This window comes from Zootoca vivipara, chromosome 9, assembly GCF_965207765.1.
Source record: "Zootoca vivipara chromosome 9, rZooViv2.hap1.1, whole genome shotgun sequence".
NCBI classification, from domain to species: Eukaryota; Metazoa; Chordata; class Lepidosauria; order Squamata; family Lacertidae; genus Zootoca; species Zootoca vivipara.
In genome coordinates this window covers 47,624,917-47,639,982 of record NC_142592.1, presented here as the reverse complement: position 1 = coordinate 47,639,982, position 15,066 = coordinate 47,624,917, and the positions used below count along the sequence as shown (strand labels likewise).

Below are 15,066 nucleotides of genomic sequence, written 5' to 3'. Positions count from 1 at the left end.
TCGCTATCTTGAGGAAAGAAATGTGGGCAACTGCAAGAATTAGCCAGGCAAATGCTGACTTTTGGACACATAAACCCGTCCTTAGTGACGGGGAAATTGGGAGCGGGGAAAGGAGTGTGTGAACATAAAACGTTTGATCCCCATATGGGCCAGCTGCATTGCAGGGGGTTGGACTAGATGATCCTCAGGGTCCCTTCCAACTCTACAATTCTATGATTCTATCACTATATCTATATCTATATATGGCTTCTGTCCCCTTCATCCCTCCTCTTACTTAGTTCCTCAGCATCAGCGGTCGCTGAGGAGGCGCTGGCCGGGCTGGTGGGAGAGCGAAGCGCCCGTGTAGACGGGCTTGGGCCTAGGCTGAAGCGCCTGCGCGCCCCTCCGAGCGGCGGGGGGCGCTGGGGGCCGGCCCGGGGCGGGTTCTCCGGGCGGAGACAGGGCGAGGTGCGTAGGTCGCCACGTCGGCAGGCGCCGAAGGAGCAGCTTCCACAGCAACGCGAGGGGAGCCCGAGTTCGCTCCGCGGTGGGGGAAGAAGCTGCTGTTGCTGCCGCCGCCGGCGACGGAGAGGAGAAGGGCGAGCTGAGGATCCCTCGGCCTGGTGAAGCCGCGAACGGGCAGGACGAAGCGGCGGAGGTGAGCCCAAGACGCGGCCTAGTCAGCCGCGGAGAGAGGGAGGCGAGGTGGGCTGGGCAAAAGCATCTCCCCCCTCACTCTATGGGAGAAAAGAGGGGTGCAGGGACTGTCTCCCGTGGGACCCCCTTCCCCTCCCCTTAAGGGGTCTCCTGTCGCCCTCCACCCGTGGACGCTGGGGTGGGGGGGACAAGGCAGGAGGGAAATGGGGGACATTGAATGACACCCCCCATTGATGGTTTAGGAAGGGGAGCTCGTAACTGAATGGCAGGGTGTACACAAATGGCTAAAGGGAACCAGTTTTGAATAAGGACGCCCACAGACGCCGACTCTTTTCCTCTGCTCCCAAAACTACAGCTTTTCGGGGTACGCGAGGAAAACGGGCGGTGGGGGGCGCAGGGGAAGCCTGGGAAAATAAAAGAATGGCCGTTTCGTTCCGAAATAAGCAAATGCAGTTGAGTTTTTGCCTTGGAACGGTTGTTCTTTTTCCCCGCTCTGGAAAACGGTTTACAGGGCAGCCCCCGACCCTCCCAAACCGTGTTTTCTCCGAATTAAGACCCGCTGTGTTCAGTGGAGCTGACTCCCAGGTAAGCGTGCACGGAATAGCAGCAGCCTTAAAAGCTGACCTCCTAAAATGGCCAGATTTAGGTCGTCATGGAGCAGAACTTGTGATGTGTTTGTGTGAGAGGGAAATCTCTGCAAGCATCAGAAGCTCCCAATCTTGTCTTTGCATAGAGACATTTGCCATATATGATATCCACCAGCCTTCCCTAGAGAGCCTGTTTGTGCAGTTCTGTTTACAGCTTGAATGGAGGGGGGTGGGGATTTGAGGAAAGACATTAATTCACAGTAGAATTTGCTTCTGAGTGCAGATGGCATGAGAATCTGTAAATGGAGGAGGGGTGGTAGTGTGGTGGTTGCAGCAGGGGGAGAGAAGGTGGGGTTTCCTGCCAGTGCAGTTCTGGCAGGAGACTGAGCACCTTCTCTATTAGAAAGGAGCACCGTGTTCAACGTGGAAGAGCCCTTTAGAGGGCGGGCAAAAGAATCCAGGCAGCAGCACGTCAACAGCTGCATGGTTCCAGGTTACATCTCTCTCTCCTGCCACGTCACTGCTGTGATATAGAGCCATGGTTTTTTTCCTTGTGTCTTCAGGGTTCCCATTTACAGCTTTCTGCAGTAGAAAGTAGTAATGCTCCCAATCTGCCATTTACAGACCTGTTCTCAGCTTGTTTTTCTGCTTCTTTCTCTCCCAAGACTCCTTTGACTTGGTGTACATAATGCTATTCCTGAAAATTTCTGCTCCATAAACCTTTGGTGCTAGATGCCTGGCCAGGCTTATTAAACTGTCTGACCATTCATGCAAGCCTTCATTTGTGGGAGTAGCTCAGGTTACAGACGCTTCAGGTTACAGACTCCACTAACCCAGAAATAGTACCTCAGGTTAAGAACATTGCTTCAGGATGAGAACAGAAATCGTGCGGCGGCGGCAGCGGAAGGCCGCATTAGCTAAAGTGGTACCTCAGGTTAAGAACAGTTTCAGGTTAAGAACGGACTTCCATAACGAATTAAGTTCTTAACCCGAGGTACCACTGTACTCAGAAACATGATGGACTCCCTTTCTTTGGAACTCTTCAAGCCATCTAGACAGCTACCGGTGTGTTTGCTGAGGATTCACTGACGGTGGATTTCCTGCATAAAGCAGGTTTTTGGACTAGATAGCTTACAATACCACATCTTACCCTATGATTATCTCATCATCTGGAATCATAGAATCATAGAATTGTGGAGTCTGATTGGACTCTGAGGGTCAGCCAACCCAACCCCTGCAATGCAAGAATCTCAACACACAATCCCTCATCCAATTTGAAACCATACTGGACCCTGCTTAGTTTGCAAGTGTGCTAGCAGTTACGGTATATGTCTGCACCACTAGGAGATGCTTACTTCAGCTTTGACTGTTCTAAACCCAGAATAAACAAGCTTTATTCTCCAGAAGGGGGTGGGATATAGAGCGGCTGGAAGTACATTCTGTTGCTCAACACCCCACACAGTGCTTTATTATAAAGTCTGAGTAACTATTAGCCAAAGTGTTTCTTTGGGGGAAAGTGAGTAGAACTATGGAAATTTTTAATAATACTTGTAATTTGTTTGGGTAAAATTCAGTGGAGAATTGAGGTGGTGGTGATTTGGCCAGCAGATTCCCCAGTTAGCAGTAATTGCTAAACCACATTCTTCTACTGTTGCTATTTTCAGGTGGGATTCAGTCACATAACTGCACATTCAGGTTGCACAATTATACCGTAGTAGATTTGACTTTCTTGCCCAGCAATCCCACTTGCCCAACTTTTTGTGATAAGGAAAGTGATGGGGAAACCACAATCCCCCCCCCCGCTCATTTGCTTTTCTTCCATTCCTTCTTTTCTGGGACACTAAAGTACATCATACACTTCAATGGTTATACAGCCTCCCTTTTCTCTTGATTTTCCTAGCATGTGGGGAGGCTGAGTACTACTAACTGAACTGCCTGTGCTTCCCCATAGTTAAGCAGCTTGATAGATGCCCACAGAGATAGAGTGTAGGAACTTGTTTATTAAAGCAGTACATTTTAAATTATGGCTAAATGGAAAACTTGCTCTAGGGCATCCTGCTTCGCCTTTCTTAGATGTTCAAAGCTTTGCATTAATTATAGTTCTTTAAGAACCACATAAATAACTTGCATTTCTCCAGGCCATTGTGTGTTACAACTGAGATTTAAGTGACATTCTGAGAAGTCTATTGTACAGTATATAAATGTTAATAAGCATGTTACTTTCCTAGGTTTTCATATAGGAATCCACAGTAGGACTTTGGAATACAGAAACAGTTGGTAAGTCTTGGTTTTTATATATATATATATATATATAGATTTAAGTAATTGTAGGTGTACCATAAGTAGACACTGAGAAACCTAAATGGCGGCAGAGGGGATAAAGAGTATTTGCCAATGACAGATGCCACCTAACTTTGCAGAAAAGCATTGGAGACGGGTGATTCTGACCTCACTTCTCCATCTGCCACCATCAGCCCCCGAAACATGGCCTGCCGCAAGGGTTGCAAATGTGCACTTCTCTCAGTTGTTGGATAATATCCCATCAGTATAGGAAACTGCAAAGGCAGAAGAGTAAAGCTGTGTGGGAAGTCCAGGGAGGAAGGCAACGGCAGGGAATGTTCATAAAGGTGCAAGTCCATTCCAAACTTTGACATAGAATTAATCTTATGCATTTTCATGTAGAATGTGATCTTTTATTCAACTGAATATTTGCAGGGAGGCAATTTGCAGTGTAGTGATAATAAATCAATCCTGATTTCTTAATTTATTTCAGAATACTCTACTAATTAACCTGGTCAAAATAGTTTGTTATGCATGTTGTTGTGTTCACCTTACCTGTAAATATGAAGAAAAGTACCCTACTGCAAACATTTAAGATGATGAAAAATCTCTCATAAAACAATAATCTGGCCAGTTTGCTCACTTGTTTTACATGGATGGGGAAAGGAACTGAGGATGGCTTGCCTCAGGTTGCATCTGGTGCAGGGATGAGGCTCTCCAGATGTTGCTGGACTACAACTCCCAACTCCCATCATTGGCTACACCAGCTGGGCTCACAGGAGAGTGGATTCTAACATCTGGATGGCTGCAGATCCCCCATCCCAGACCTCTTGTCATGGCAGAGGCAAGATTTGAACCAGGAACTCTCTGGCTCACAGCTTGGACTCTTAGCCTGTACTACAAACTGAGGACCTATTTATGCCTTTTTAATATTGATATTGGTGGAATTGTTTTCAGTAAAATAACTGAGAGACAGATTTTGTATACGATACCACTTCATGTCAGAAATGCCATTAAATCTGCATTTATACTATCACACATGATGTATGGACACACATCTACAAACAGTGAAAGTCCCAGTAGATGGCAGACTTCCCTGACAAAATGGGCATATGCACATTTGTTGCATATGGTGATGTATAGATAGGCAACATGCAGCTTTCCACACAGGAAGGGCCATGAAGGACACATGTGCAGCAGTTCCAAAATGCTTTTATTTTAAGCTTTTGGTGCAACCTTCCACCTTATGCCTATACACTGATAGAAACGTCAGAAGCCTTGACTCTTTTAGTATATGGTTCATTTGGCACCCCAGAATAAGTATGAATCTACAAAATTTGTGTGTGTGTGTGTGTGTGTGTGTTGTTGTTTTTTTTTTACAATTTAGCATCTGTCATTTCAGTTGAAATCTGAAGTTGCATAGTACCAGCAAGGACACACATATTTATGTAAATCGTCCATTAAAATGCTTGTCTTCCTCCTTTGGGTGGTTCTCAAAGATGTGGATACTTGTTTGTTAAATGTATACGATTTAAAGATTAGCCAGTGAAGTGTTGCCTCACTTGAAAAAGCACTGCCCAGTTTCCAGAATGTCTTGGACATTTTTTTTATAAGGACACACCAACCTTTCTTTTACTTCTGGAAATTTCTTATATTATTAATCTCACTGGATATGTGCTGTTTTTGTTTCTGTTGATTTGACCAGTGTTTATAAGACTGCTGTTTAATAATAAGGGGGGAAAGGAGAGAACTTGTGCTTGTCATCGTGAACCTACACAGCAAGGCGTTAAATAGGTATGTACATTATATGTGGTGTAATATATTTATATTTAATACTACTTGTTTAATTCTAGTGCTGCATAATGCTTCTTAAATAAGCATAGTGTACTTGACACTTATCTACATGTTAGCTGCTTAATTTTGGTAATTTAATTATTTTTGTCCTGCATTGCTTTTAAAAGCCCAAAACGGAATGTTCAGTTCTGATTAAATGAAAAAAAAATGTCATTGACTTTTGGAAGTGAATTACAGATACGATAATAATACTGCCACTAATAATAATAAACCCTGTTATTCAGCACTGCATATGTACACTTCTAAAATGTATGCTACTTCCAAAATAGCAACTTCCAAAGAAGCTTTTTAATACTACTGTATTCTAAAGACAGGAAGTAGAGATTAATGCTATATCCAATTAAAACTGTAGGAGATATGTGGCTGGAATCTGGCCAATACAGTAGTGTTAATACCACATCTCTTGGCAAAACTGTATCTGATCTCATTGACCCTAATTAAGGTCTGGGAAATTAATAAGGTAACATGTCCTGCATGGCATTATTGAACTAACTCTGTTAGATGGTGTTACTTGGCTGCCTTCCTTTTAAATGCTTCTGACTGGTAACCTTGTATGGTATGAGGGGGAGGCGTCTGACACCTTTATTTTAAACTTACTTAATTGGAATTAGGACCTACTGACTTCCACAGAACTTGTCTTAGCAGATATATTTAGCACCATGGTATAGTTCTGATCTCTCTCTCTCTCTCTCTCTCTCTCTCTCTCACACACACACACACACACACACTTAACTATATGTTTCACATTAAAATAACAAGCAGCCATTTAAAAACTAGATAACTTAAAATGTGTCCCTTTCAATTAATTAAAGCCAACAAAATTGTAAATAAAACCTTTAATGATATTTATTTGTTAAAATTGCCAATAAAAATCAAAGCTAAAAAAAAATCAAAATATGACCAAAAACCCTCAGTTAAAAATACATGTCTGGGTAGGCTTAAAATACATGTCTGGGTAGGCTCACCTAACAAAAAGGTTTTTAGCAGGTTCTGAAAGGAATACAGTACCTGCCTAATGTCAGTGGGAAGGAAATTTCAGAGTGTGGGAGCTGCCATGCCAAAATATTTTTTCCTTACAAGTGCAGAATGTATATTATTCCACAGATCAGAGTGGTTGAGTGGGCATGTATGGGGTAAGGTCATCCTTTGAGTAAACTGCTACTAAGCTGTTAACACCTTGAACTTGGTCCAGTAACAAATCTGCCTCTTGCGCAGACATCTGAGCAGGCATGTTATATATTCACAGGATCTCACTTCCACCAGCAGTTGATAAATATTTGCACTTGAGGATGAGCTTGTCCTGGTGATTTTAATATTAATAGCCCATCAAAGTCCAAAAGTCAGTTCATTCATTAGTTCAGCATTTTTTAAAGGGCTGCAAGCTACGAACATGAGTTTGACCAAACTGCGGGAGGCAGTGCAAGACAGGAGTGCCTGGCGTGCTATGGTCCGTGGGGTCACAAAGAGTCGGACACGACTAAACGACTAAACAACAACAAAGGGCTGCAATGTAATCTACTACAGTGGCATGCCACTAAATCAACTCCTTTTGTTTTTGCATTTTCTAATTGTTCAATATCCATGCAACCTCAACTCTTCACTATTTATTGAAAAACTATATAAATGGTTGGAATTAAGAACTGTGAGATTCTGCTAGCGTCCAGGAGCCCATAACTTTTGCTGGGCCTGGTAACATTCATTGTATTTGATTGCCAGCAAGACTGCCTTCTGTGTCCCTTTTGCACCCACTGCCTTCTGAGTGGGCTTTACAGGGGAAGAGTAGCAGGAGCTGTGTGTATAGGAAACCCTTACCCTCAAACCCATAACCCTGAAGATAATGTTCAAGCACAGGGCAGCCCATTACCTATTTGGAAAACATGCACTTTGCCTCCAGTGGCTGCCAATGTGTTTTGTTCTGGGGTGTTGTTGTTTTAAAAGCTTGTCATTGTGAGGGTGGAGTTTGCCAGATGTTTTCAATTGTTGACTGTTCAAATAAAATTTATTGTTGCCCCAATAACCATATTTGAGTATCCCTGCCAATGTGGCTACCCCCTGGATTTTCTTGGCTGAAGAGAAACCTGTTCTCAGCCTAATTCTTACATCATTTTTGTTAAGTCATAGGGAAACATACATTTATTATTTATTTATTTAAAAACATATCTAAACCGTTTAAAATTTTAAATCTTCAAGTGAACAAAAATACAGCCAAAAAACCCAGTAAAATAGTATCATAAATGCAAGACTCTCGTTAGGGCCCAATATTATTGGTCAGGGAAAGACTAAGCAAAAAGATTTTATCAATACAAGATGCCTGAAGCAACTGATGGAAGATGTTTCATGTATGGTAGAACCTTTCTCCATGAACTAAAAAAATCAGCTTGCTGAACAGGAGATCTTGAATAGGGTGCCAATATCTGGGTTTGAGATAGACTTGTCTGAATGAATATTGCCTAATCTGTAGTAAGGCAGTCTGACTCTTCAATTTGTGGAGTATAATTTGTGCAGTATTATTTGTCACAGTAAAGTACTGTTGCTAGAAAGTGTGACAAAGTTGCCTGTTCCTCAAGTACGGAGCTATTCTTGCAGTTTTGTGCTCTTTGAATGGCTGCCCGTGGTAGCTTTTTTTATACTGATTCAGTAGTTACCTTATACTGTATTCTACCAGGCCTCGCAAAATCAGCACAGAAAGCCAAAGATCTGCTAACATGGATTACTTTTACAAAGTCTGAAAATAAGGTATGCTGGTGTATATTTCACCTATCAGCGGTGTAGCTAGCTGCTCGGGTGCCCGAGGCGGTGGGCAGACTGCAGGGCCTGCAGCAGTCTGCCCGCCACCTCCCTCCCCAGCTGAGAGGGAGGCAGTGGGCTGACGTGAGAGCCACACTGCCTGAAAAGCCAGTGTGGTGGCTGCAGGATCCGCCTTCTGCCTCCCCCTCAGCTGCAAGGCGGCTGAGAGGGAGGAGGCGGGCTGACTTGAGCCCCATGCTGCCCTTTCAGGCGGCACAGTGCCAGCAGGCGCCCGAGCCACTGCGTTCCTCCCAGGAGAGTTGTGTTGCTCAGGCTTGCTGCAGGCCCACAGTAAGTGCCCCCACCCCAACTACGCTGCTGCCTATATAATGGTTCTTCACATTTGATTCTTCTGCAGCACAATATCGTCGGTGAAATAATCAATACTAATCCTTCCATATTGTAAAACGAAGTTTGCCTTAACAGCAAAGGCTAAGATAGGACTTTATTTTGTTTTCTCTTTAATTACTATACTTTTATTTCTAGGGTTTTCTGTCAAAACTTTGCCATTTTAAAACAGTCTTAATACTATGCTGTGTAGGGCTTTCAATAGTTTGTTCACATGGCCTATATGAGACCCAGCAAGCCTGTCCCATCAGCCCTGCCTTTTCTCAAACTTGTATCTGCTGGTGCATCATTTAATAATAATAATAATAATAATAATAATAATAATAATAATAATAATAATAATTTATTATTTATACCCCACCCATCTGGCCGGGTTCCCCCAGCCACTGGGCGGCTTCCAACAAAACATTAAAATACAAAAATCCATCAAACATTAAAAGCTTCCCTAAACAGGGCTGCCTTAGGGTGCCTTCTAAAGGTCTGGTAATTGTTATTCTCTTTGACCTCTGGTGGGAGGGCATTCCACAGGGTGGGCGCCACTACCAAGAAGGCCCTCTGCCTGGTTCCCTGTAACTTGGCTTCTCGTAGCAAGGGAACCGCCAGAAGGCCCTCGGCGCTGGATCTCAGTTTCCGGGCAGAACGATGGGGGAGCTACCATGTTTCCTTATGAAAATGCACACACACACTATACCTTTATTCTTTCCAGCCAAGAATTCTGGGCACTGTAGTTTACCCCTCACAGAGTTGTAATTCTTAGCAATCCTTAAAAAACTACAGTGCCCAGAATTCTATGAGGAAAGGAATGTGCTTTATAGTGTGTACGCAGCCTATGATGCAATAAAACGAAATGGTTGCTGTAGCCACATTTTTTGCTGCTATATCATGTATTACCGGTATTCTTTACTCCATTCAGTGATGTTTTTGTTTGTTTTTTAAACCAATGCAAGCTGGGTTGGCAGGTTTGTGCTTAACTTAGCACAATGTGAAAACTGCCATTGCTGGCTCTTGCACATCAGATTGCAGCGCTCATGTAATGTCATTATATTGGATTGGCATGGCAGTTAGTACAACTGGCTGTTGTAGCAAGTATTAGGATTAGGCTGTACATGTTCTTTCCTATTTTCAAGGGAGGTGTGAAAGATTGACTTTTTAAAAACTTGTGCCTATATTGTAAATGAGAACTCTGTTGTTGTTTTTCTCCCACAGGCAATAATGAACCAAACAGACAAAAATGAACAAGATGTTCCTGCATATCTTAATGAGGAGCCACCAGAAGGTACATTTCAATAACAAGTTTACCATGGTTCTGTCAGCTTAAAAGGTTTCGTCTACAACCCTTTTTGTCCCTGTGTTTCCTGGGTGTAAGTGCCATTGAATCCAGTGAGATTTACTTCTGAGTAAACTTGTAAAAAAGAAGAAATATTCGTATGTTACTGTGCTGAAGGATTTCATCAAGCCTACTTCAGAAAATGATTGCTCTTAGTGCTGAGGAGCCGAGCAATGCAATGTGGGGGCTGAAATGTAGTCCAACTACTCATTCACTATTAATCAGTTATTTGCTAAATTGTGAATAAGTTTCCCTCTTGTGGACTTATTTCAATACTATAGCTGACTGTGCAAAGAAAATCACAAAACAATTTTTTTAAAAAAATAAGTTTGAAATTGTGTTTGCCCATGCCCACACAGTGTGCTTCACAGCTGAGGAGGCATTGGGTTTTTAACAACCAGGTCCAACTCTTAGCATCTTACCTTCCCTGGCATATGCTTTTTGGTAAATTCTGCAAACCTTTGTTTCCCAAAACATTGCTGATTCCTCCCTGCTATGTGTGGATGTTTTTGTTTTGGCTGCATAAGGATCTACATTCAGAGAATGAGTTGCTGTTAGCGTATAGGACAGCACAGAAGCTGTACATGCTTATATGCCAATAAATCCTGTTTTATTTCTTGCATACCTTGGCCTATTGGTTTCGCTTATGTTCCTGAATTTCTATTTTAGGCTGTGTATGTCTTGCTATTACCAGCTTATTGGTTTAAATGAAATTCAGGAACTTATTTCTTGCATAGTTTGTCTTATCCAATAGGCATGAGTTTCACAGTGGTCAATTCCATTTTATTTCATGGACTTGTGTGCTTCATAGCATGTGGTTCAGAAATTCAGATAACTTAGATACTTTTCACATAGAGAACTAATCTTATGAAAACTGAAATTCACAGGCTTCTGAAATGAGTGATCAACTCACTGACCTGTCAACCACTGTTAGGCTTCCTCCTGTCTCCTCTGCAGTATTTAGATACACAATCAGGTTTAAGTGGTTGTTAATACTGGACTGTGCAGTTCTTGAACATACTTTGACTTTAGTCACTCTCAGTAGCAACAGTTGAGTAATGCCTAACATCATCATCATCGTCATATAACAAGGGTGTGGAAAGAAGTATCTCTCATTTCTTAGTGATTATTTTAGAGCTTACTGTCATTGTGTTGGCATGATGGCAGGCTGTGTTCTCTGTACTACACGAACAAGCAGCCATCAGCATGGGAGCTGAAAATAAAAGTGAGACTTGTGGGTGCTCTGGAGAGCCAGTAATCTACAAAATGTTATGTCTGGAAGCACCCTATTATTCTACTGCTCTGAACCTGTTTAAGTCTGGTAAAACAAGAAAAAAAATGGTGTTAATTCAGAGCTATTCAGAAGCAAGTCCCATTGAGTTCAGTGGAATTTACTCCCAAGTAAGTGTGTACAGGATTCTAGCCTATGCTTTTCTAACATGGCATGCAGAGTTTGGTGCTTAGGGGGTGTATCCAACATTAACCATACACAGAGTAGATCTTTTAAGGCAGGCATGGTCAAACTTGGCCCTTCAGCTGTTTTGGGACTACAGTTCCCATCATCCCTGACCACTGGTCCTGTTAGCTAGGGGTGATGCGAGTTGTAGTCCCAAAACAGCTAGAGGGCCATGTTTGGCCATCCCTGTTTTAAGGGTTGGGTATATGAGCTACTTCCCAGTGGGGAACTGGCATGCTCCACCTGGAAGAAGCCTGGAAATGACATTGAGGCATTAAAAATAAGGAAACATCCTGGCTCCTGAGGCAATGTTCCTTCCTTACTATATTTTGAAAGGCAGGTCAAAACCTTTCTTTTCCAAAGAGAATTATGAAAATGGTCAAACCCTAGTTCGTCCCAGAGCATACACAATATGCAAGCAAATCATAACCAAAGGTTGCAGGATTCCTTAGAGAGGAAATCAAGGACGAGGTCATTTGTAAAAGTAGGTTTGGTTTAGACAGAATCTTCCATGTGCTCCTGAAAGGTTCTGAGACTCTGGAAATTTGTGTTATTTTTTTGACCAAAATAAGCACTGCTCCAATTTCTTTATTTTATTTGTGATGAGACTGAAGTCAAGAGGCAGCAGCTTGATAAAGGAAAAAGTGGTGTAAGTTTAACAATTACACAGAATATTTTAAAATCTTTTTTGAAAATGTTACCCTTTTTTTAAAAAAAAAAACTTGCATCGGCAATGGCTTCTTCCAAACAGCCATGTCATGTTAGAAGGATCTGCAATTGTTTGTCTTAAAAACATTAAAATATGATTTGAACATTTTACTATCTCTTTCCTTCTCAGATTCATTAAAAGATCATCCACAGCAGCAGCCCGGCATGCTTTCTCGTGTGACTGGTGGCCTCTTCAGCATAACAAAGGGAGCTGTTGGTGCCACAATTGGTGGTGTAGCATGGATAGGAGGGAAAAGCCTAGAAATGACCAAAACAGCAGTAACAGCCGTGCCTTCTATGGGAGTAGGATTGGTAAAAGGAAGTGTTTCTGCTGTGACAGGTGGTGTTACAGCTGTAGGATCTGCTATCTCAAGCAAAGTGCCTTTAACAGGGAAGAAGAAGGATAAGTCTGACTAAAAGAGAAACTGAGGCCAAGGAAGTTGCTTCTGTGGTTGTAGAATCTGCAGAAATGGACTGCTACAAAGCCACAGGTCTTAAGACTCCTCTAAAGAGCTGTGTGAATGACTTTCACCTGAAAGGCACAAGAGCAGCGTGATACCCCAGTGTCTGGAATTTCATTTAAAACGAGTTTTCTTCAAGCACTCATCTGTCAAAGGTTACACTTGATGAACATGGAATCAAGTACATGGATCTGAAGGGGTAGCTCACATATGAATATTAATTCACTGTAGATCTTTTTTGCAGTCTTGAACTAAAAATGTGAAAATAAGAGTGGGAGGGAATGACCTAGCAAAAGGTAAAGCACTTTGAAGTCCTGTTGGTCTCAATGGGAGGGGCTACAGCCTGTGCTTACCTGCCCCTTTAGTATCAGTTGAACATTAAAGTGCTTTAAATATTGGCTAGATCATGTCCTTAGTTGGTAACTTCTACAGTACCATAAATATATTGATGTTCTAGCTGCAAGCCTATGGCGTCTGTATTATTTTTTTTAATGAAGAATCATTGAACTGCTTAAAGGGTCTTCATATATCTTTGCTTTTTGAAACTATTTTTATACACTCTATAAACTCTGAATGGTGACTGCATTCACTCTGCGTGTGTGTGTGCGTGCACATGCGCGCGCCTCAATATATATATGTAGTTGTGTGTGGTATATCAATCTAATCATTCATGCCTTACGGTGAAAAACAATCTATTTTTTCTTAGTGACTGGAAGGATTTTGTAATGTCCCTCATTTCAATGCAGTCTGTGAAAGAAGCTTTACTTTTTTTAACACTGTTGATACTGACTGAAGAGAAGACTGCTAAATCTCAGGTGTAACTTGCCGGTTTCCAATCCCCCCCACCTCAAAATGAAAAATCCTTTGTGCTGTTAGTTTGTTTAAACTGAAGTGTATGTCCAAGTTTACAGTCCATACGTTGCTGAATAACTTCTAGCTTAGAATAAAAACACTTTTTGTGGCTTCTAGTCCAAGAATACAAATGATTCTAATACCTGCTTCTTGAACACTGCCATGAATTCAACAGCAGCAGCTGCTATGCATCATTTGTTTCAGTGTTGCAGATGAAAATGAGTAGAGTCTGTGCAGCAACCGTGGTTGATGGGTTAGACAATACCATTTTCACTATGAAAACATAGAACTTCCTAGAATTTGCACCTCAGTAGGTAGTTTTGCTGAAATTTTTTTTGGGGGGGGGGTTGACAACAAAATAGCACCGCAGACTGGCAATGATAAAATCCAAGTGATTAAAAATAACTATGTGACTTGCATAGAAATTGATTTAACACATACATTTTCAAGGTTTCCTGAGCAACGTGTAGATTTATCATTTGCTCTCTTGCAAATTCATAATCCATTAACTCCAAAGTAGCCCTCAAATTAGTGGACTGTAATGTGGGTTAATGGGGTTCATGCCTTGCAAATTTCATTTGGAAACTCTTCAGCATGTTGACTGTGTTGTGTTTTTAGTAGTGTAAAGATGGCTGAAGTACGCATGAATATTCTGTATGCTGCATTTCCTAAAATGCATGTGTTAAAATGAAGAAAAAGCTAAGCACCTGAGCTTGATTGATTCTTTCTAAACAGCGGGTTGTTTTTCATTTTTGTTTTGTTTTGCTGACAGCCAAAAGCCATTGTTTGTCAAAAATCACTTATTCTAGTTTCTAGAATTTTGTGCATTTAACAGTCTGATATAGGGCTGCCAGACTTAATAGAGGACAGGACTTCTGTGCCTTTAATTGCCCTGCTCTCTTTTGAGTCTGGAAACCTTAAAGAGAAACCAACAGACCCTTTGCTTGGAAATTAAACAAAGGGTCTGCTGGTTTCTCTTTAAGGTTTCCAGACTCAAAAGAGAGCAGGGCAATTAAAGGCACAGAAGTCCTGTCCTCTATTGAGTCTGGCAACCCTAGTCTGATATAAATGATCCGGCTGTTGCTATCTGTATTTCAGCTGCCAAGGGAAAGGACAGTAGCTTAAGTGGTAGAACACATGCTCTGCCTGCAGGTTTAACCATAGCTGCCAAGTTTTCCCTTTTCTCACGAGGAAGCCTATTCAGTATAAGGGAAAATCCCTTTAAAAAAGGGATAACTTGGCAGCTATGGTTTAACCCTGATTTCTCTAGCTAAAAAAATAAATTATGTAGCAAGGCTGGGAAACATCTGTACAGTACTCAAGACCATGGGGGGAACTGTTGCCAGTCAGAGAAGACAATGCTGGATCAATGGTAAGGTAGCTTCATAATATTTTACTTAAAATATTTCTTGTAAAGGGTGAGAGAACTGATTTTTTCAAATCCAGAATGTGATACATCAAACCATCCCAACATAAGGATTTTATCACTGCTACTCTCTGAATAAGTGTTTTTCGGGGAGCTGAATTACGGTAAGACTGTAAGAAGGCCATGGCTATGCGAGTTTAAAATGAGCTCTTCATCTGGGATACCTTGACTAGCATGATTGTTCAACCATGCTGTTCAACCACTCTCTAACAAAGATTCCTAAATGCATTTATTAAAGCAGAAACCTCAAATTCCTTTTTGTTAAGGATCTTTGTAAAAAAAATCAAATCTGAGTGTCTTCCAGATGTTTGACTTTTAATTGGTTTGTATGTGGATATTATTTT

General features: G+C 41.8%; 1 protein-coding gene across 4 annotated transcripts; it reads left to right on the top strand.

The window, feature by feature from the left end:
- The first annotated feature begins 439 nt into the window (after positions 1-439).
- On the top strand, positions 440-14,007 carry TMEM263 (transmembrane protein 263). Of its 4 annotated transcripts, XM_035128008.3 has the most exons (6): positions 440-637; positions 3,452-3,500; positions 5,209-5,297; positions 8,023-8,093; positions 9,699-9,768; positions 12,114-14,007. In XM_035128008.3, exons 5-6 carry the CDS (start codon positions 9,705-9,707, stop codon positions 12,398-12,400), a joined length of 351 nt encoding a protein of 116 aa, XP_034983899.1. In that variant the 5' UTR covers positions 440-637; positions 3,452-3,500; positions 5,209-5,297; positions 8,023-8,093; positions 9,699-9,704; the 3' UTR covers positions 12,401-14,007. The 4 variants fall into 4 exon arrangements, with proteins under 4 accessions (XP_034983899.1, XP_088532870.1, XP_034983897.1 ...); XM_088676744.1 differs by lacking the exon at positions 5,209-5,297; XM_035128006.3 differs by lacking the exon at positions 8,023-8,093.
- The last annotated feature ends 1,059 nt before the right edge of the window (positions 14,008-15,066 follow it).